General features: G+C 43.9%; 1 protein-coding gene across 6 annotated transcripts in view; it reads left to right on the plus strand.

Annotated features, from left to right (window-relative positions):
• Nucleotides 1-22437, plus strand: part of FSTL4 (follistatin like 4) — a 239899-nt gene that overhangs the window by 54024 nt on the left and 163438 nt on the right. For all 6 annotated transcript variants that reach the window (XM_074916216.1, XM_074916210.1, XM_074916215.1 and 3 more), the window contains exon 4: nt 20469-20717. In XM_074916216.1, the coding sequence (XP_074772317.1) occupies nt 20469-20717 (249 nt within the window). The remainder of the gene's footprint in view (nt 1-20468; nt 20718-22437) is intronic.

Here is a 22437-nt window from a genome sequence, read left to right on the forward strand (position 1 = left end):
GAGTGGGGCCCTAGTCCCCCCCCGAGGGCTGGTGCTCCCCAAGAGTGAGGCTGGGGAGGGCCGAGGGTGCCCTGGTGCTGTGCCCCGGAGGACAGACTGAATGCTGGGCAGAGAAGAACAGAAATGGGTTGTGTGTGCTGGAAGGCATCATTCTTGCTCCTCCTTGAATAGGAAAACAAAATAAGCCTCGGGCAGGTTCACGTTGGGTGATGGATGCTTCCAGCTGCAGGAGGAGCAGCTGTGTGCCCTGGGCTGTGCTCGGCTGCCCTCAGCGCCTGTGTGAGGCCGGGCCTGGCTCCTGCTTCGCGGGGGCACGTCCAGGTGTGATCAAAGTACTTCAAGGAGTAATGACTCGCAGCACGGGACATCTTTCCCCCCAAGTCACTAAGGAGTTCTTCTGCGGTAGGGATGCTTTGTTCTCTCCTGGATGTGGTTTTGGATAACTCTTTCCCACCTGTAACCCTCTAAGAGCTTACGGGATTTGCTGAGGCAGTATCAGCCCTGAGCTGACCCTACTGCTTACCCTGCCCCGGTAGAAAACTTCCCTGATGACTGGTTTTGCTTAGGTTTCTTGTTAGTGGCGAGGCATCCATTGCTCTGCTTGTCCATGTGGCTGTGAGATGACCTGAGAAAAATCTGAAGGGACCCTTCAGCAGAGAACAAGGTGAGGAATATTTTAAAGCCTTCATATGGAGATGTTCTTCAGCACAGAAGGGAGGCTGCAGAGTCCTGCATTTGGTTGTTTGGGTTGGAATATGGCATTTTGGTGGTTTTTTGCCCACTGTGTTTTTGTTACTCAGCTGTAGGCTATCTTAACTCAGATATCAAGTTGCTCATCTTATTAATTTGCTCGGTATGTTTGCTGATTCCAGATGTAGCACTAATTTTAACACTGCATCAGTGTAAGGTGACAGCAGGGATGCCATATATTGTGTTTTGTTAGTCAGGGGATAACACAGTCCAGAGCTTTCACTGAACTTCATGGGTGCGTGGAGGTTCAGGTGTTCAGAGAAGTGCTGGAAGTGACTAATTTAAATTCTTCTCCAGCTACTGGAAGAAAGAAGATAAATCATAAATAAACCTAAATTATGTTCTGCCGCCTTTGCAGATTTCTCTCCCCACCTCATGTAGTAGAAAAATGCGTGTTGTAAATCCCATGTGAAGCGCTTTCCGCTGGCAGTTCATGTGGCTGCGTTAAAAGGGATGCTCGCTGCCGTATTTCAAACTTGCACCTTTTATTTTCCACATGCAAGTGTGCTCCTGGGTGCAACTGGGGGAGAGAGCCAGCAGTTTGTCTAGACAATGTGCTCAGCAAGCTCGGATAAGAATGCTAGGTCGTGACCTAGAGAAAAGAAAAAAACAAAGGAGAAAAAAGCCCCATAACTGGGGTACTTGTTCCCTCAGATAATATGGGGCTCTGCTGAGCACACCTGGGTGTGGAGACTCATCTCCCTGGAAGCAGTGAAGTTAAAAAGTGGTGGTGCTTCTGACCTCTGGAGCAGTAATGGCGGGGGAGAGGGTATTTTTGGTGGTTTTTTTTTTGTTTGTTTTTTTTTTTTAGGTGACTGATTTCTGAGGCTTCACTTTTCTGCTTAACTTCCATATTCTTCTCCAAGAAGAGGGAGCAACTCTGTGGGTGTTACCACATCCCTGATCTACTTTGCTGCTGACACTTGTTAGTTGAATCGGAGAGGAGGGGGGAAAAAAACCCTCCAAACCCTGTCTTGTTTTTGTGTGCTCACCAAATTTTGTGTTTTAAGAATAAATCAGGCAGTCTCTCACCGTCTTTGTATAATAGAGGTGCTGAATCTGCACGTGGGTTGTAGAAAAGGGGGTTTCTGACCAAAGGTTCAGGCTCTCTGCTGATGCAGACTGTTCTTTTTTAACACAGTTCAGCTATACTATCCAGCTGAGCACAACATGAACGAAGAAAAAAAAACCAAACCCAAAACAAAAAACCCTGCAAATCTGGTATTACAGCATTAACTGCAGAAAAGTGGTATTTATACTGATAATGGTGTGATGGCATCGTTATATGTGCAGGATACTGTGAAACTGAGAGGATGATGGTGATTTTCATTAATTCCCTCTCTTTAGGGATCTCTCTGAGGGGTTTTTTTTGTGGTTTCCGCAAAATTCTTCTGTTGAAAAGAGTTTGGCTGAAGGCAGGAGCTGTGGATAGGCTGTAGGCTTGGCTTGGGCTTTCTAGGTTGGGCATTGACCAAATTTAGTTGCGTTTGTGGATGGTATCAGTGATATTCAGCTTTTTAGAGTCACCCTGTGGGTCTGATGAGACAGAGAATGAATTGGTTGAATAAACAAATTTACAGGTGGGACGTGGTCAACACTGTTCCAGTGCCTGACCCTGCTCTTGGGTTCATGGGATACTTTATTTCTGGGAAGTTTAGGTTTTCCACTGGAACTAATAAGCTGCGGATGAACCTGAGGATGGTGGGAGGAAACGGTCACTTTCCAGCTTTCTCTTCCTTCAGTAAGAAATATTGACTGAAAGCTGGTTTGGATTGAACGATCAATTAATACTCCTCAGCGTGCACACACACTGAATTAATTTGATAATCCCTTGTGTAAAGCCAGCGGAAAGAAGAATATTTTTTGTTAGTTTACAACAGGAAGAAAGTGTATCCTCCAATGGTAAATGTCACCGTATCGATCAAAACTCACAACATCATCTCCAAAACTTTGCGCTATTGCCTCTATTTTCAGAAGAGATGCTGATACTTTTTTCCCTTTCTTTCCTCCTTTCATTTTAAAGGCAGCATCTTTCACAGACAGTTGCATCACAAAACTTTTCAAGGGGTAGGGTGGGGTTTTTTCGGTTTGTTTTTGGTTCGTGTTTTTTTGTTTTGTTTTGTTTTCTCTTTCTTTTCTTCATGGTCTTTCTTATGCTTTGACTGGTGGTTCCGGGTGAGATTCAGTGGGCTGCTGGTGGGGCAAGGCTGGGGGCGCGGAGCTAAGGAAGGGTTTGCTCCGTGCCGTAATGGAGCTAATGGCGTTACACTCAGGACAGCTGCGGGTACATCTGGTGTTAAACTACCGTTATTTAAACTTTATGATGCGAGAGACTGCCAACTCTCCCACTTGCAGCATATAAATTATGTCAATTGCTCATGCACTTTTTTTAACCCTGATTCCTCTTGAATTATGGATGATAGACAGGACCAGAATTTGCTTTTAGTGTTCCCCTGTGGCCGTGTGTGTGCTGAGTGCACTGAGCAGTCATAATCTCAGTGTGTGCAGTCAGGGGATGCATAATATAATTTGGGCTGTGACCATATAGCTTGTATCCTAACCATTAAGGGAGTTATAACATCTGAAACTCAGAGCTATTTTGGGGCGGGGTGGGAGCTTTGATGCCAAGTTTGTGCAGGAAAAAAAAAAACCCGCCGGGGCTGGAAGGTTTGTAGCTGTGAGCTCTGTGTCCCAGATGGGTTTTTGCAAGCCAGCGTGATGCCCCCTTTCAAGAGAGCCCTCAGTTGTGGAGATTAGAGACTGTCTTCCAGGCTTCGTTGTGGGGAGGAAGAATAGCTCATGTCTTTAATGAAAATACGATTGGCTTGCTTTGAAGTTTTCAAGCCCATGCGTGGGGCGGTGGAGCTCATTCATGGAGCCATACACTTAGTGACTGAATGCTCTTGTGAGGATAGGGAACGGGTTTGATTAGTGCAAATTAAAGTAGTGGGCTCCAGAGCTGCTGGGGACCCTGCTGAAGGTGCTGGTGTTGCTGTGGTTTTGGCTACTCGTACTCCTCCTCGGGAAGGGAAACCTTTTAAAAGGCGTTAGTGCACTGCGCGGGTATCACAGCGCTTTTGCAGAAGCGAGTCAAGGCGCTGCCACTTTTAAGATAATTTCTGCAGCGTTTATTGAATAACGTGTGTGTTAAGGTGTACTAACAGCAGGTGTTTGTAAATTATATAAAACTGCTACATGCGCCGATAAACAGCATGTCTGCACTCCTGTTGTTGCATTTGGATTCTACATAAAATTTAATTCTTTTTTTTTTTTTCCCCAATGCTTAAATATGAAGAAAGCTTCACTCCCTAGAATATTGATTTTACAAGCATTAGCTCTTTAATCAAACAGCCCTGAAGTTTTGCACTTCATTAACTGGTCTTTAGGAGTAAAGTGCAAACCGTTTGCAGTGGGTGAAGTCGGTCCTCGCTGATAGCACTTAAAATGCCCAGTGCTGGAAGATTTTAGACCAAAGTTGTGCTTGGAGTGTAGACAGCAGAGGTTAGAGCTGTGGAAATGACTGGGTGGAAGATGGGAGTACACAGCCAGGTGTCATGGCAGTAGTGCTAAGGGAAACAACACAGCGTTTGATAGAAAAAGTCTGTCAGGGCTGTGAAGTTGTGTGGAAGTGAACCCTAGTTTGGCTCAGAGGAGATGGGAGTGGGATGAAAAATCCTTCTGTGTGGCCAGGCAAATCCTCCAGGCGGTCCCGCTGCAGGAGGAGGTGCTGCCGTGGCAGGTTGTGTTGGGGGGACCCAGGCTGGGCGCCGCTGCCTGCCCGGCCCAGTCCTGCCTGCGCATCGCTTCACGCCGGGCTGTCGGGTGCACTTCGGCTGGTTTTATTTATAATACCAAGGGTAAACTGTTTGCACGCATAATTATGAGGGCTTATTAATACCGAGCATTGTACAACAAACACATTTGCAAATAATGACTTCATAATACTGCCTAAATCATTGCTTTAAAAGCGGCTAGAGCGTTACCTTATTAGAGTCATGGTTTTTTAAAGTGTGCCGTCAAAGCTTTATCTTCTTTTTATATTTTTTTTATTATTCTGTTTTCTTATTTTTCTTTCTACACTGCTGTTTTTGACGTTCAGGCGTATTCAGACAGTCACCAGTATGATATATTAGCTAAAAATACTCAGGAAACACTTCCAAAACATGGCGCTGTGTCTCTTCGCAGCCTGCAGTCTGTCACTAATGTGCATACATGTAAAATACTGTGTTAGGAGGTGCATTTAATGGGTACAATTCTTTAAAAGAATACAAAACAGTGCCTGTTCTTCACCGCAAAGAGCCACCCGGTCCCCAAGACGCTTTGCAAGCGCAGACCTCTCCAAAGGAAACCACTTAATCCTTGGGTGAGCAAATATGATGATAATGTTCTGTGCTTTGTTGTGTACTATGATCTAATTGAGATTTAATGCATTCTGCCTTGTCCCTGCCGTGGACTCCCTTTGGACTGTGCAGTACAAAGCTCAGTGTTGCTGTATCCCAATTTATGTCTTCAAAGACATTCAGGCATTTATTTAGTTGGAGTGCATGAAGCAGTTGTGCTGGGAAAGATGCGCAAGAAGGGAAGAAAAGAGATCCTGGCTTTTCCTTTCAAAATGCAATACTGGCTTTAAGCAAGAGTATTGAATTATGAGCCTTTCATTCTCCCACCCCTCTGTTTAATAACTATGTGTTTGCTACTAATTGTGTTAAATACATCTGCACCTCACGCGACGGTATCTAATCCCACAGCAGTATTTCAGTATAAAATCAATTTAAATTGCCAGCACAAACGTGCATAACGAATCCAGAGGGGGAAAGTCTCCACCAGCTTTTGCAGCCCGGTAGCTCTGGCAGGGGTGGCCCTGTGGTGGGGGTGAGCCCACAAAGCCCCCCTGTGCCAGCTTGGGGATGCCGAGCCTCTGTCCTAGGTGGTTGCTCTTTCCAAGAAAAATGGTCTTTCTCCTCGTCTCTGAACTCAGTTCCTGGGAATCTGAGCACTGTTTCTAATAGAGAGGCATTTATACGGGAAGAGATCGTGTAACTTTTAATTTTTCATGTGTTTTATCCACTTAAGTGGGTGCTGTTGAGGCACGACTTTAAATGTGAACTTTTGGGAAACATGGTTTCAGTTCAGGATCGCTTCTGCCATCGCACACTGAGAGCAATTTGCTTTTTTCTCATTTTCCCTTTTTCTTCTCTCTCTACTTGCCAGCTGGTCATTCACTCCATTTCACGGTGAGACCCGAGGGATTTCTTTTCATTGACAGTTTCAGACCTTTTTTCCCCTGAAATGGGCACTGTGCATGTTCTTCCACCTGAGTAACCTGGAGGCAGCTGTTTAGTGCCTGCAAGTTGTGTTGGAGTCAGTAAATCACCCTCCGGGATCCCTGCGGAGACCTGCTCTGCAAATGCAACTCCCGTTGGCGTTGGGGAGGATTATGAACGGGAATAGTTGGCAACTCTGGTTTGTACTTTAGCTAGAGACAAGTATTTCCGTTGAGAAGTACAGGTTATTAAGTCAAAAGCTGTGCTACATTATTTAGTGCAGAAAACTTTCAAATAAAACCTTTTTTTTTTTTTTTTTAAAAAAAAAAACAACAAAAAAACAAACAACAAAAAACCCCACAAACGTTTCCTCTGTCTGTTGGACAACCCCAGCTTGTAGCAGCTATGAGGTTGTTTGAATCTCCCCATGCTGGGTGTTAATGGGACTGGGAGCAGTTGAACACATGTTCATCAACAGGAGACTCAGAAGCATAAAAATTGAATTCTCTCCTGCCTTTTCCTTTCCTATAGAGAAAATAGGCCCCATTAGTACAGAAAGATTTGGCAAGATGGTATTTGCAGTCCAAGGCTGGAAAGCAGCTGCCATCCCCAGTGTGTTGTTCAGCAGAGGACTTCACTTCTCACTGCTGCCAGTAATCCCATTTACCGTGAGCACAAAATATCAGCTGGATTTTGTCTGCTGGGTATGTTCTCCTGTTACAAAGGGGTTGAAGTCGTTCTGTGCTGTAGTTGAGCTGACGGAGCCATGCTCGGGGAAGACGAGGGTGTGAGGAAGGCTGCATCCTCTGACTGTGGCTGGGGCCCTTTCCGAGCCACGCTGTGATGTGAGGAGCCAAGCTGGGGGTTAATGAACACAATTTTTGTCTCTAAAACGAATGTTTTTGAAAGTGAACTTTCAATACAGTCCCCAGGCCGTTCCAGCCACCCTTCTCTCGCCCCTCACGCGTTTTCTTTGCAAGCCCTTGGCTCAGGTATTGAAATGTCAAACCACAAAACGCTCCAGCAGATGTAGGTGTATGCCAGGCTTGTGGGGAGATGGTGGTGGGTCCTGCACAGACCCTGCAGGGTGGGAGAACCTGGGTGCCTTGTCAAGGGGCAGCATGAGTTCCTTCTCTGCTGATAAATTCATCATTTGAGCCCTGATGCTCAGGGAAAAGGTCCGTCTCCTTAGCATGGGATGGTCCTGCTTACCTCCCTTTACTCCTGTAGAGCCCAGTGTAGTGACTCGCTGCTTTTTTCCCTTTCTGGTCAGTGGTCCAAAGCAACTGGAGAAAATGTCACCCCTCTTGTGTTTCTTTTGATCTGATTCATCATCTCATCTTTCCCCCAAAACTGCCCGAGAGCAGCGTGTGCTAATCCAGAGGAGCCGGTTCTAATGGCAGAGGCTGGGAAGACAGACCAGGGAGTTTCTTGTGTTGTCCCTCAATTTTTGAATGAATAGGTCTACTTAGTTTTTCTAGGGCACCAGGGAGTGGGTTTGAACTATAAACTGGTGGAAAAGCCTCATTTCAGTTTCCAGTTTGAAATACTGCACCTGCCTGCTCCATGCTGAGCCCCTTTCAAGTAGTGTCTTGGTTTTAAACTGGTGGTACTGGTTTTCTGGGGCTTTCATGGCACTCATCTAACCCATGTCTGGATGTGACCACTGCCTTGGCCTCGTGGGTGTCTGTGCACACCTCATACTCCTCTGTTTCTATAGTTGTGCCGTATCCATGTGGATCAGCTTAACAGCTGAAATGTGCCCTGCACCGAAATGCATTTTATTCCATTCCCTTTCTTAAAAGAATAAAAAGCCCTGTAATGCTGCTTTTGCCCAGCATACTCTGATGTTGATGACTGATGATTGCGGCTTGTTCCTGCTTTTTATCCCGAGCTTTTCCTCTTCTGCTATTAAATGTGACCCTCTTGTTTTCATTTGGTGCCTTTGTGTTTGAAGGGAAGCAATATTTTGTTGATTTTTATCAGTTGTTGCTTGGTTTTATGCCTTGTACAGAGCACTTCCAAAGGGAAGGCAGTGAATACATATACTCTTATATCCACCTTTTGAGATTCAGGTCTCCACACGCCTTCCTGGCGTGAATGAGCGAGTGCTCCCGCACCCCAGGTGCAGGCTGCTGTCTTTGTTTAGCAGCCGGGTACGTCCTCGATGGGCTCTCTGCGTGGCTGTGGACCAGCACATGTGGACCATGCGAGGGGATCAAGCTCGTTGTGGGTGGCTGCAGGGCTCTGCCCTGTGCAGGGCTCTGCCCCGCTGGGCGATTTCCCAAATCTGCAAATTAAGAAAATTCAGATCAAGTTAAAAATGTTTGAAACAAAAATTCACCTGCTGCAGAAACCCTTAATTTGTTACTGATTTTTATCTGTTTTCATCTCTCTGGATTTTTCTTTCTACATTGTGAGTCTCAGCCTAAGAAATTAGTGATATTCCCACTCCTCAGAATAAAAAAAAGGCAGGTAATGTTAGTGTTCCATTGCTAATGCTCCATTTCTGCGCTGATACCCTCTGAGCCAGTTTTAACGGTATGCGAAGCTTAAAGGTTTTTCACTTTCAAAATAGCTTTTTAGTAGGTTTTTCATTTTACTGCGTTATCCTTTCAATAGCCTATAACTCTTCCATCAGGTAAATGCATGTTAAAATGCTTCCTTCTGCACAGAGCAAATATGGAGGGAGTAAAAGTTTTGTAATGCAGTAGAAATGGCATTAATTCTTTCACCCTCCTTTGTGTAAGAAGCATGGAGAGAAGTAACTGCTGGAGGGTAAGTGGGGATAAAAAAAGATGTCTTCTGTTTAATTTAGGAGCTTAAGATGTTGATGCATGTACTTCTGGCTGGTGCATGTCGGGGTGATGTGGCAGGACTGGCAAAGGAGGGTGGATGTGTACTGGGGGTATTTACCTCAAGAATAGGAAGAGATCTGGAATCTGGTATTTAAGAGTGGGATCATTAGTCAAACTGTCTTAAAGAGATAAGTCTTCAGTCACAGTCAGGGTGATTCCTTTGAGAAAGTAAAGTCCTCAGGAAGGGGATGAGAAATAGGTGTACCCTAAGGACGGAGGCTTGAAAGGCTCAGTATTAACTACAGGCTCTTTGGTCTGGGGGGCATTTGCTGGCAGAGACCAAAATGTTAAGTGTTGTCCTATATGAGATGGAAGTCAATGTGTGTTAACATTGACCCCAGATGGAGCAGGCAGTGAAACAAAACAGAGTGTCCACAAAATACCGAAGCGCTGGAGTAGAGAGGTGTCCTGGAGTTACACAACAAATAGAAAATTAAACCGGTGGAGAATAGCAAAATTAACACGAGGCGCAGAAAAAATGCATGCGATTGCTTAGAAAATAGCGTTTCTTCTTATTTCTTGGTCGTGGCAAAGAACTTTATTAAAGGTAAGAGTCTGGGAAAGAGGAATGCAAATGGTTACGGGTTGGCGTTGGGTTGTGGCCACGTTCCAGGTTGGCTTCAAGCTCGTGGAGCATTTACTGCTCACCCACACTGACCAGCACTGAATTAGAGCTTGAAGGCCCTGCGGTCTCCTGTCCTAGAGCACAGAGAGTTGCTGGGGCACATCTATAGTCAGGGAATTTGGGGGGGGGTGTCTTATTTTTTTTGATATGTTTTGATGACATCACAGTTAAAACTGCCTCCCCCTGCCTGGCAGCGCACACATTTGAACACATTTTTTACTCCAAGTGTTCACTTGAGAACATCCTCAGCCCACTGCTGCCACGACTTGGTTCAGCCTTTGAGCTGCTGAGCAGATCACCATCGCTAGGCAGTGCCGTGTTCATTTAAGAGTTATTTGCAGTCTCAATGAAACGTGTACATTTGTCTTTGACTGTCTCGCTGGCAGATGTTGGTTTTGTTTTGATTTTCTATCATTTTAAGTCAAGCGTACTTTGTTCCAGATAGTTCTAATGAACCTTATCTGAGAAGCATTGCATAGTACATATAAAATTAATATTTTAAAGACACATCTTGTTCTTACTAATTTTAAAGGCAGTCATCTTTTTTTTTTTCTTTCCAATTTGTCTCTCTTTCTAGCAACTAGCTAATTTGGAAAGCTTCCCTTTGGGCTCAAAAAGCTGAGCGGGTTTTCAAGTAATGAAGTATTTGGCATAAGTTGTGGTGGCTGCTGGCTCCATGAAGCTCTGGCTCTTTGCCTGTACACCCGCCCCCCTGCTTCTTGCCATCCATCCCAGGGTGGATGCAGCCCTGGACATGCTGACAGGGATGTATCCTCCGTGCCTGCCTTGCACAGATCTCCTGGGCATCCCTCTTGGTGCAGGCAGTGACTGTCATTCCTGTTTACGCAGCGAATTTTATTTTCTCCGGTGCAGTTTTTTTTTGCAGGAGGGCTCCCAGCATGGAGAGTTAGGAGGAAAGATCTCACCGCTAGCTTGGAGGAGCTATGGGCTGGGTCTTTGCTTTTTGGAGTTCCAAGTTTCTTTTTTGTTTTAGAGCTGCTGAAAAAAAGAATTTCAGCTGTGTGTGAGCCAGATCTGGTGAGGGCAGGTTTGCTTTGCTCCATCTGGTGAGGCATCACTTGTGTTCAGAGAGGGGTTTGGTTCATGTTATGGTCAGAAATGGTTGGGTCCTCTGCAGTGGTTCTCTTTAAAAAAAAAAAAAAAAAAAATTATATATGTCTATAAACGCATACAGATTTATTTTTAAAATGCTTTCATAAAATTGTTCCAGCAGCTTCTGAGAAGCTTGAACTGGAAAATGCCCAAGTCCCAGCTGCGTTACCTGGTGGGGTTTGCGGCTGGAGTATATGTAACTGTCCCAGCCCTCTCTCTTGTGCCAGCACAGCTGGTAACTGGAAAATGCTCATTGCTTTCCCCTCACTGTCCCACCAACCATCTCTGGGATCCCTCTGAAGCCTCTTCAGAAGAAAAGTCTTTCCTGAGTACAGGGATCACCATGGATGCCATATGCCAAAATCACTTTTCTCCTTTTACCTAGAGGGAAATTGCTCATCCCGCCAACCACTGGAGCATACACCCCGGTCAAACTCATAAAATACGTAGAATGTGCTGCTGAGTCCTGTGGGTGATCTGCAGGTCACCTGTGGTGCTCTTGGAGACCACAGGAGGGTTTCAGACAACAGCTCGGAAATCCTTCTGTTGCGCTGTACTGGCCAATCCCTCTGCAAACTGGTGTTCCCCAGAGTTTTGCCTTCTCCATCCATTATTTGTCTTTGCAAGGCTGAGCCACCAATGGAGGAGGAGTTGGAGGTGATGTGAGGGCATTGCCGTGGGCTCCTGCCGTGGCTTTTGTCTCCTTAGACCGTTTGCATGCTGCAGTTTTCAGATAGCCTGAAATTAAGTGATTCGTTAAGAGTGGCAAGAGGAGATGCAGGCAGACGGGCAAACAACTTGGCTGCCTGGAGTCAGGGAGAAGGTCCCTCTGCCAGTTATTTCCCTTTCTGGAGAATGGCTCAAAACTGATGTATAAAAATGTCTTTTCTGTGTCCCAACACAGATGTAATACATCCTCGTTCGGTAGTTGTGTGATTGTAATTCTGTCCGTAACGGACCCGTTTGGCTCTTGCCTCACGCTTCGGTTGTATGGTAACGCTCCTACACTTAGAATCTATGAGGCTCTAAGGCATCTAGTCAGGAAAACAGAAATGAAATGTCTTAGGGAAAAGAAAAAAAATAAAAATGTGAGAAGACACTGTGCAACCTCAACAGTTTCCAGCAGGAAGTTTATGCTGATTGAGATGTGGTGCAGGAACGACACCGATCCTGCTGCCGGCGCTGCCTCTTCAATCAAGTAAAGTAGCCATGAGTCAGACCTGCATTACACTTCACCCAGACGTAAAAACCGCCCAAATACAAAACACCTGCACTAACGCAAACCCCATTACAACTAAATAGCTTTAATACTATTTTTTAAATTTATTTTTCTCTCCATTTATTTCCAACAAATGGCGACTTTTACAGAACAACATCAGTGCTCAGGAACAGACTCACAAAATGAATCCAGTCCCTAAGTTTCACACAGCTGTCTGTCTTCATTTATGCATGGTAGTAAATGACAGAAGCGTCGAGAGTTATACATATATGCAACTATTGATAGATTCCCTCTGGAAACTTTTATCCTTGAAAATTAATTTAGCTGGGAGAAAGGGGCAAGAGAAGGAACAGTAAAAGACCACATAGATTTATTATCTTAACAGACCAAACTGGGCTATCCCTAGAGGTGGATTTGCAGGCTTGTACTCGCTTCCTTTTTGAGGATGAGAGCTTTCCTTTGGTAAAAAAAAAAAAAGTAGCTGGTTTGAGAATTTTATTTGTGGCTGCTGCTGGGGGTGTGATGGGTGGAAGGGCTCAGAGAGGTGGCTTTGTCGTGGTTTCGTGTTGTGAGGGTTTGTCTCTTACTGTTTGCACAATTAAATGATTCTGATGGTGGAGCAGGGTGAAGCCCGTTCCTCCAAGTCACAGAGTGTTTCCGAGTAATGCTGATATCCAGGGGGATTGTGGAAGTTACTGGAAGGTCTGGTATTTAATTACTGTATATTTAGGTAGTACCCAGTGCCAGCTTCCGTCCTTTTCTAGCAGTGAGAGGAAACCAGGTGAAAGTCTGGTGTTTCTACCTCTTTTGCATTTTTGGGCTGCACTTTAACATAGCTTCAGAAATGTTTTTCAAGAACGCGACTTCATTTGTAAGGTTCAAATGTGTGATGTGCACCTTTTAAGAGGAAACGCTAATGGAAGTGCTGACACAGGCATTGCTGTGGTGATGCTCACCGAGGTCTCTATAATCAATCACGTTGAAACCTTGTGCAGTGGCACCTGTACAATTTGGTACAAGTCAGATGTTTTTTTTTTTTTACTTGGAGTGGAAGAAGAATATTTTTTACATTATTCAAGAATAATGTAATAAGGAAGCTGAATGGATATTAATTATAAAAGCTCGTTATCTATTCCTCTTCCAACCAAAAATAAATAATCAGAATAACGTTCTTTTTTTGAGACAAACACAATGATGAGCTGCCTTTCTGTTTCTGGTGGTTTTTTTTTCCCCTCAATGGGCCTTATAAACTGATGAACTGAATGAGAAAATAAATAGGAAACTGAAAACATCTTTCCGTCCAATCTGAAATAACATTTGGTTTGTGCATGTGTAAAGGGAAAAAGGCATACAATAAACAAATGCAATTATTTTCTGATAAATGGTCTTGCTGCAAAGTAAGGAGTCAAAAAAAAATAGTAAAAAGAGATATTTCTGTGGGACTATAGAATACCTGTCAGATGGAAACTTGGCATCTTCTGTTCTTGACCCATTGCTAATAGTGCAGGATGTCCCGTGCTTTTCCATAGGCGTGAGAAGCGACAGCCACGTGCATCCTCCTGCTGCTGCAGCACGGCCCAAAACACTTGACGTGTGGATTTCCCCTTCCTCCAAGTAGAAATGGTCAAAGCGAGGGTAAAATTGTTAAAGTTTTGGCATCAGCTGTTGAAAAATACGTGGAAGCGAGAGACTGGTGCCTTGTGCCGAGGAGGGTGGAGGGCAGGGCTGTGTGGAGGGCGCTGGGTTCATGGCCAGTTGTGGCTCCGGACGGTGGAGAAGCCTCGGATGGCGTGTCCGGGGGAAAAGGGGGAGCAAATGAAAGGCAACAGGCGTGGACAGATTTAAAGGTCAATAATGCAGACAACTGGGAAGATCTAGACCGTTCTGCTTGCCTCCAGCAGCTCCACTGGTAATGTAATTGGAGAAAAAGCTGGGAAAACAGGCAAGTCATCGGTAGTTATTTTATTATTGGATTCTAACCCCCTCGTAGTTTCTGCACAAGAACTTCATTGAAGGAATAGCAGAAGGATGCATGACACTGCACTATTGATTTCTCATGTCTTTTATAGTAGTCCGTAGAGTGCTAGGGCTTGCTGTGCTGGTCAAAGGATGAAAGACCACTGAAAACAAGGAAAAGGAGTAAGGCTGGTCCTGAGAGTGAAGGAATGGAGCAGGCAGAAGATTGCTGAGCAAGATTAAAGGCAACAAGACTGATTTTGAGCAGTGACCTATGGGAATTTCATTGCCTTACTTCAGAAGAGCGTATTCTTCTGATACAGAGTTTTACCAAAGAAAGCAAAGTATTAATGTGATCTGTTCCCTCCAGATCTGATACTGGAAAGTTTCTGCATTCTTCAGGCTGTGCAATACTGAGATAATTATATACACAACCAAGTAAAATAGACGTGTGTGTGTGTGCACATGCACAGCACTACCCAGCTTCACTGGGTGGCTCAACACCGTAAAGACGGGTGCCCAAGGAAACGTGAAACTAAATCCTTCTGATTAATGTAGAAGATTGTCTGCTGATGCGTGATGTCTCTTGACTGGCTGTCTGGGGGGACCTGCTACAGCTTCCAAATGCCAGGCAAAGCGTGGTGCCAGCAAGATTTGGGTTTGTATCTATACTTGGTGCACAGAGTAATGCAGTAAAATTGTCTTCAATATGCAGTACCTATCATGGGTAACTTTAGATAAACATTTAGTAAAGAGCAGTTTTATGAATCGTCTCTTTAGTAGCTATTCCAAGAAGAGAACAATCAAGCAAATTGTGCATGGTAGAGTTTCATGGCAGGGTTCTAAATATATATGGTCTCATATACTGGCTGGTATTTCTTTCTCGGTAATCTCCGTATATGCTTTACGTAGCCGGGATCTTTTGATTTGTACACGTCTGTTCTCTCTTTTCTCATGTTAGTACCCTCACAAACCGCGATACCCTCCAAAAATAGTGTTTAATGAAGCTTTTGATCTTATAATAGTTAAATGGAATTGAAATGGGACAAAAATTAGGCTAATTACGCTAGGATAGCATAGTTACTTCAAATTTTCAACTGCCTTTTCATGGTATCATCTCTAATGGATTTTTCATAGTCCTGACAGGTACAGCGAGTAACATTAATCCCCATTTTCAGATGTAAAAATGTATATAGAAAATTTTCTTATGATTCTTGAGTGCTTCCTTGGTGTTATTTGCAGAATAACTGCACGTTGTTACTGAACTTTGGTTGAGCAATTCCAATTGGTTTGTATTTGCTATTAAACTGCAGGCACAGATTAAGCAGTTCCTTTGGTGTTCGTGTCATCGGTGTAACTATTTGTCATGATACCCCTTTCCAGAGTAGATTTTATTTTCCATTTGTTTTTTGCTTTTTTTTTAAAAAAAAAAAACAAACAAACAAACAAACAAAAAAACAAACAACTCTGCAAGAATCCTCCTGAAATGGTGTGGCCATCTGGAAAACTCTGCTAGTTTTTGTTCTGAGGAGGCTTTCCGCATCACCCTGTCTTTTGTTTTGTGTAGAGCATCTAAATTAGTGGAGATGTCCCATTTTCTGTCTTTCCCTTTTGAGGCTGATGTGCCCCTCTCCACCTTGCTCAAAGATGTGCACACACATACACACACACAGTTATTTCCTGGACCTTGAAAGAAAACAGTTTGCCTGTGGTGCAAAACGTATGCTTGAAGCACATCTCATTTCTGTGTTATTCTCCAGGATAAGTCACTGGTTTTGCTTTATAAAAATAAATAAATTATAGCACCAAAGGCTAGTAATGGAGGTAATGAATGCACTGTTGCCATGCCCCTATTCCAGGTGATTTACCATGGCTTTTCTGCCGCGCCACTTTCATAACAGGCATGCAATGAAAAGCTGGGAAACTCATAGAGCTGATTATTACGAAATCCCTGCTTTATGTTTCCTTTCCTTACTTTATTGCGGCAGTAACAACACGTGTAGCACCCGCATTTGCAAACTGAACAGAAGCCGGGTGCAGTAGTCACGCCTTTGAACTTTTGTTACTTCCAACCATGAGTTATTCAAGATGTATTTTAAAGATGTGCCGGGGAAGGAAGGTTTAAGGCACCGTGCTGCAGCATCTGACTTCGTATCATCAGCAAAAATGAAATTGTGGCGTATGGGAAGTGTCTAGTCCCGTGTAAACGAGCATAACCTGTGTGTGTATGTATATCTGCGTGTACTGGCCACACACATTTTTCAGCAATTAATAGTGATTACAGGCATGATATTTGAGACCATAGAAAATTATTTAATGCAGGAAAACTGATGTCAAGATGCTGGAGGACTAGCTCATCCCCTGCTACCTCACCAGTTTCCCTAATGGAAATTACAGACTAAGTTTAGAGACTGAATATTTTTGTTATGTTACAGAGGGTTTGATTCTATTCTCATTTCGTTACAACACTTTCAATGTCCAGCATTGCCTTTGAAGGACTTGGCGTAGAAGCTTCCAGTTGCAGTCATACCACTCTCCAGTGCCCCATAATTAAAAGTTTCCAGTTTTGGCTCCAGTCCTGACATAACGTCTAAACTTTTTCCTTCAGCAGTATAACTAGATGTCCAACTGCCTGCAGGAGCTCATGGTTGCTTGAAGACAAAGTGTCTTTTTACATGTAAATGCAGTATTTACAATTCTGCAGTGTGTAAGCAACTTTTTTATGGGTAGTGAATACGATACAGCAAAACCAAAACAGCTCTGTGTGATGGGTTTGTCTGGTCTTAATTGAAGCCAGGGCTTGTGGTGAGCCCAACCTTCCCCTGAATTCTGCGTGAGTTTTGTTGAAGGAAGGAATAGAGTTGTATTTGGGACTAAAAAAAGAAAGCCTGTGAGCCCTAGTCTGATCTGTAACGTATTTAGTGGCGTGTAAAAGGTAGAGGAGGTCTCTGTCTTTAGGAATTAATGAGCAGCCAGAGGACACGCGTTCTCCAATGTGGCAACAACATCTTCATTTTCTTATTAAAGTCTTGCTTTCAGCTGAGGGCAGCCTGTTAACCAGCCTTATCAAATTCCTGAACTCAGTTCTTTTACTGCCTGCCTGCACCAAGCTTTTGTTGGTTTTCCACTTGAATTCCAAACTTTGCAGGGGCAGCCAGAAACCCATTTGAGAAGTCAAATGATTTCACGGGTGTATGCGAGTGAGTTTCCTCTCTCCATCCTTCTGGCTTTAATACAGCGTAACAGCTCAGACTGGCTAAACTTAACTAGTGTTGAAAAGTGGCTTGTTTTGCAAGATGATCAGTTTTTAACTGAAGTAAATGACTTTCTTCGCAACTAATAAATTAAATAAATTATACCTTTTTCCATGCAGTACAGTGGGACTCGTAAATACTGTGAGCAGTTAGTTGGTGGTTTCACTTGATTACCTTTCTTATTTCCGTTTTAAATAATCCTTGTAAGAGTGGGGACTTCAGTCACTTTTAATAATGTGACAAAAAAAATAGCAATGGCAGGTGCTTTTCAAGCCACTGAGTTCACCAGAGGAGTCCTTCCCAGCTCAGGTGCCTGCTCATGGGATCAACTGGAGCAGGAACCTCGATGCAGTTGAGGAAAGTCCCTTTCCAAGGTGCTGCTCTGGATTTAATTAATTACCTGGATAAAGACAATAGTGCTTTTATCATCAAATATTTTTCCTCTCTGATTCCACTGGCTCCATTCTGTGTCGTGTTCCTGTCCTTCCTGAGCGGAGGGTCTGTCGCCATGGCTGAGTGTGCTTGTGGGGAGCTTTATTTCTTCAAAGGATTATGCAAATAGTAATTGAATTAAAGTGCTGCTACCAACATTATCAGATTCTGGCAGACATCCCATGTTAACACTCTGCTTGCCAACACACAGATTTCGGAGGATTTGGACTAGTAGAAGCACACCAGGATTCCCAAATACACAAATCTTTCCTTTCTGGCTGTTTGTGGGGTGTCCTTCCTACCCCCTTACCCCACTCAGGTGTGTTTAAACAGGAGCTCTCCATCTGGGAATGCAGAATAAACCAAACTGTGAACAAAACGAGTGAAGCATAAACGTAGACAGGCTTTCTGCAATTTCTCCATAGTAACCAGGGTGGATGTAAAACAGCTGAAGTATTTTATCTTTTTTTTTTTTTTTTTTTTTAAATAAGCTGGTGTTTAACCAAATCTTTAATGTAGCATTAAAAATCTTAAAATCTCCATTGCAATAGGAATAATGTTTGTCTTCAGTAATGCTAAGTTTCTATTAAAAACCAAAATACCAAACCCACTGAAGGCTCCAGGAGGGGTTTTGCTGCTGCGGGTGCCTGCGGTAGGTGTTGGGGCAGGGTGCAGCTGTGCTCTGCCCAGATGTGACCTGATGCATTAAATCAGAGCAGCCCACCATGAACGAGGAGGCAGAAATAACCTTCAGCGAGATGCAGGGTGCAGTGCTCGGCTGGTGCTAGCTCCCAGAGATCAATTTTTAGTGATCAGACCAGCACAGGAAGGGCTTTACTGTAGATGTGTCTGAATTAACGTTTCAATAGACAACATTATCTCTTGAATTCTGATTTTTAAATATCTTTAGCATCAACAGCACTCTCCAAAACATGTCTTTTGAGGCACATGGCAATGGACAAGCCAAGTGCCTGTTCAGGTGCAGGTCCTGCCGCTGAGAGGAGGAGGAGGAGGATGCTTGACCAGGGTTTCCTCAAGCCCTCATCCTTCGTGCTGCTCTGATCTGCAGCAGACACTGTAAATGCAGATGGCCTTGGCAGTGAGATCTCCCGGAGGTCACAAAATGTGCGTTCCTGAGGACGTTTTGCAGAAATTCTGGAACAATTAGTAAAGTAAATAAAGAATATTCAGATATTCCTTCCAGGGACTGTACTTTTTGCACTGCTCAGAGATGCTTTGACCTTCTAGTTTATTACAAGTCAGGAAAAGTCAATATTTCTTAGCTTGCCAACTTGGAGGAATTTTAATGAGTTATTGAGTCAAATAGTTAATCCTCCAATAACAGATCTTTTTCCCTTTCAGATTTACAGTGATAAAAACAAAGGCTTAACGAGGACCAAGAAAAACGGTGGTTTTGTTGAGATTTTTGCTTGTCTCTGTGCACACGCTTTAACCCCTTGATCACTAGTAGATGAAATGTAGCTTCAGCACTGGGGCATTTCATATTGGCATAAAATGCTGGGCAGGCCCGGGCTGGGTTGATGTTAGCAAGGACTTTAGCATGATCAAAAAGGATTGATAGATTGAAGTAGGTAGTGGTGATGCTCCTCACATCTCCGTTACATGTGATGGGGGGAGTCTTTGGATGGGATCCAGTCTGCTCTCCTAGGCTGAACTGTTCTGCTACGTGAAAACTCTTTGAAGGGAAGAGCCCTGGGTGTGTCTTGGAGGATGTTGTGGTGCTACAGTTGCTGCAGGATTTGTCTCGTTGGATGCTGGAGCACATCTGGAGTGCTTCCACTTGAGCTTTCTCTGAAAGCTTGTGCACACCAAAACCTTGCCAAGAGCCAAACCTACACGTGGTAAATGTAGCCAACAGAGATTTGCTTCAAAACTCTCTTGCAGGTCCAGACCGCGTCACTAGTGTGGGTGCAGCCGGCAGCTGCTGCTCGTGCAAGGCTGGCAGCAGGTTGTGCACTACGAAATGTTTATTCCTGCTTTAATTATGCCTTTTGCAGCATCCCTTTGTAATTCTCAACTTTGTGTTCTCCAATTAGCATAGAATAATCTCCTGCAACTCTCTTTATTGAGTATAACGCTAATTATTGCTCGGAGTAGCGGCTTGTTTGGAACTCCCCTGTCCTGTATGAATTATAACAACGTTCTGCTGTAAGCCTTTAAACAGGGAAACTTGAGAAGCAGAAAATGTTATAGCACAAGGGCAACTTCCTTAGCCTTTTAATAGTATCAAACAGCAGATAGTACAGTAAAGTTCAGAACATTATATCCAATGAATTTGTAAAAGTAGCAGAAAGCTATTTTTCATTATAAGTCATTATTGAGAGTGTAGGAATAGATACTGACAGTCACTTTTATAGCGAGAAGCATCTTTCCATAATACTTCAGTGATAGTCTTTCTTGCGGGTTATTTTTTTCAAAGCTCTCAGCAATTGTCTGTCTGAGCTTTCATGGAAGCTGGTGTGAATTTTAGCCTTGGGGATGTTCTGCTTCTGGCTCCCGGGGTGGGATTTAGGCTCTGAATACAGACACGGGTACAGAAGCTCCATGCTGGCACTTAGGGCACTTTGCTGCCCCAAAATGAATCTCCTTGTGGGTTTTGTGGCTGGAGGAGTGTAGGTTTTCAGAATTACTCTCTGAATGTAACTCATGGCCAAAGTTTGGGCACTGAAATAACTCTCACTGGATATTATTCCCTGAGTCTAGTTTCTCAAAGGGTTAAAAGAACAAGCAGGCACAAGTCCATCCTTTCAGTAAAGCATTTTCAGCACACGCTTAATGTTGTGATAAGCGAGAGCTGGAGGGTTGGGAGCACGGATGTGGAGACCCTCCTCAAACTGCTGCTGTTCCCAGGGGTGCCCTTTTCACCCCCGAAACCTCGTAGCTCCCGCTCTACCTGTAGTGGTTGTGCTGCTACAACAGACGAGGATGGCCTGTTAGGCAAACGTTGCTCACGCTGCCGTTTTCTGCTCTTCCCAGTGCTTTACGGGCAGGATGGGCTGCACGCGTCCTGTGAGAAGAAGTATTGTGGCCGGGGGAGCAAGTGTGTTGTCAACAAGGACACCAATCAGCCCGAGTGCAAATGTGTAGAAAACTGCAAGTCCAGCTACATGCCCGTGTGTGGATCTGATGGCAAATTTTATGAAAATCATTGTCAGCTGCATCAAGCCTCCTGTCTGCAGAGGAAGAAAATCTACATTATCCACAGCAAGGACTGTTTCTTCAAAGGTAGGGCGTCATTAAAAATAAATACTTTTGTAGAACTTTGGTCATTCATTTTCCCGTAATCCTGCTTAAATGGCCGAATGGTATGTTTTATTTCTAAGAGATAAATTTTTCAGGGATGATTTATTCTAGGACACTCTAGAACATAACACAATGTTTTATGCAGCTATCAAGCCCCCGAGTGACATCACCACTGAAAATGTAATCAAACTGGAAACTGGTAAATAATTAACATCACTGTATGCATTGTGTGCACTGTGGTTGTGATGCTCAGTACTTTCAACCGCCAGTGTAATAACTTTTTACAATCCAATTCATTTGGTAAGGCTTTGAACAAGACAGAGACGTTAAGAAAAAGTATATGGTATTACAAAAAGGTTGTTGCAGAAATGAGAAACAAAAACCTACTTAGGCAAATGACATGGGCAAATGAAAGGAGCTGTTTAGATGAAATAAGAGGAGCGGGAAGTGTAACACCAGAGGAGAGTTTTAAATAATTTTAAAGACAGTTCTGGTTACCAGTAGGGTGCATACATCTTCAGCTGTTTTACTGGTTCAGTAGCAGATTTCATTATCATCATCATACCAAATCACCAAAGGGACGGAGTCCTGTGTATTTTCTGTTAATATTTTGTATGCCATGTACCATCCTGTCACAAATCAAGTGAGGCTGCAGTAGCAGGGGTGTGTGATAAAATGCCGGGGAGTGGAAGAAGTCATAAATTATTTTACTTCTAATGAGAGGTCTTATAAAGGCCTCGCTAGAATATATCCTGAAAACTCATTGTCAAATACGACTTCATATACCTACAGCAAGATTTGAGCAGGTTGTTGCAAATATATCCAGTGACATTTACGTGATCAAATATGAAAATAATTCCTTTATCTTCAGCTCACTGGGCACTTGAGCCCCTGAGGAGCTTGTCTGTATACAGAGGTATCCATCACAGGTTCCTGCTTACTAACATGATGCTACAAGCATCTATTTAAGAATCAGGAGCCCATTCAAAGAGTCTTATTAATATATCCTCGTGATACCCTTTGGAGGTAGAAAAGCATTACTGTTCCCGTGCCTCAGAGGAGGCCCGGAGACTGAGACTAGCCCAAAATTTCCAGAATTATCTAGGCACTGCTTAGCACAGCATTGTAAAGCCTGATTTAAATTGGGGGCCTGGCTGTGGATGGGACAGAGGAGCTGGTCAGAGGATTGTCTCAGTGAACACCAGTTGAGCTGGGCTAGTTTGTCGCAGGCACACTCTAAATTTACCAAAGCAGGTAATTAGGTCGAGGATCGATAGACCTTGTGTGGAATTAAGCATGGGAAGGGGTCACCTGAAGGCATATTTGGAGGGACAGCACATGAGCACCTCAAGGTGAAGAGGGACTTTTGCTTCTCACTTTAAAAAGGAGCATCTAAAAAGGACATTTGTGCCTTGCTCCTAGTGCTGGTGTTTCTGCCTCTTGAGTATCTGGGTGTAAAACTGCCTCCATCCCTGTGTAAGATGCAGATGGGACTGCAGGATGAGAAACCTCCCAAAGAAATGGGAAATCTTAATTTCAGAGGTGTGCAGCAGCCCCCCCCCCCAACCCCACTTGATGCAGGGGTTTTTCTTCCCCTGACTCCACCCAAAAACGTCTTTGCTTTTTTTCATTCTTGTACATAGCCCACCTTTTTACAACGGTGCTTCTGGCCAGGGTTTTTATTCATTCCTTATCGCATATA

This window comes from Athene noctua, chromosome 12 (genome assembly GCF_965140245.1).
Source record: "Athene noctua chromosome 12, bAthNoc1.hap1.1, whole genome shotgun sequence".
Classification (NCBI taxonomy): domain Eukaryota; kingdom Metazoa; phylum Chordata; class Aves; order Strigiformes; family Strigidae; genus Athene; species Athene noctua.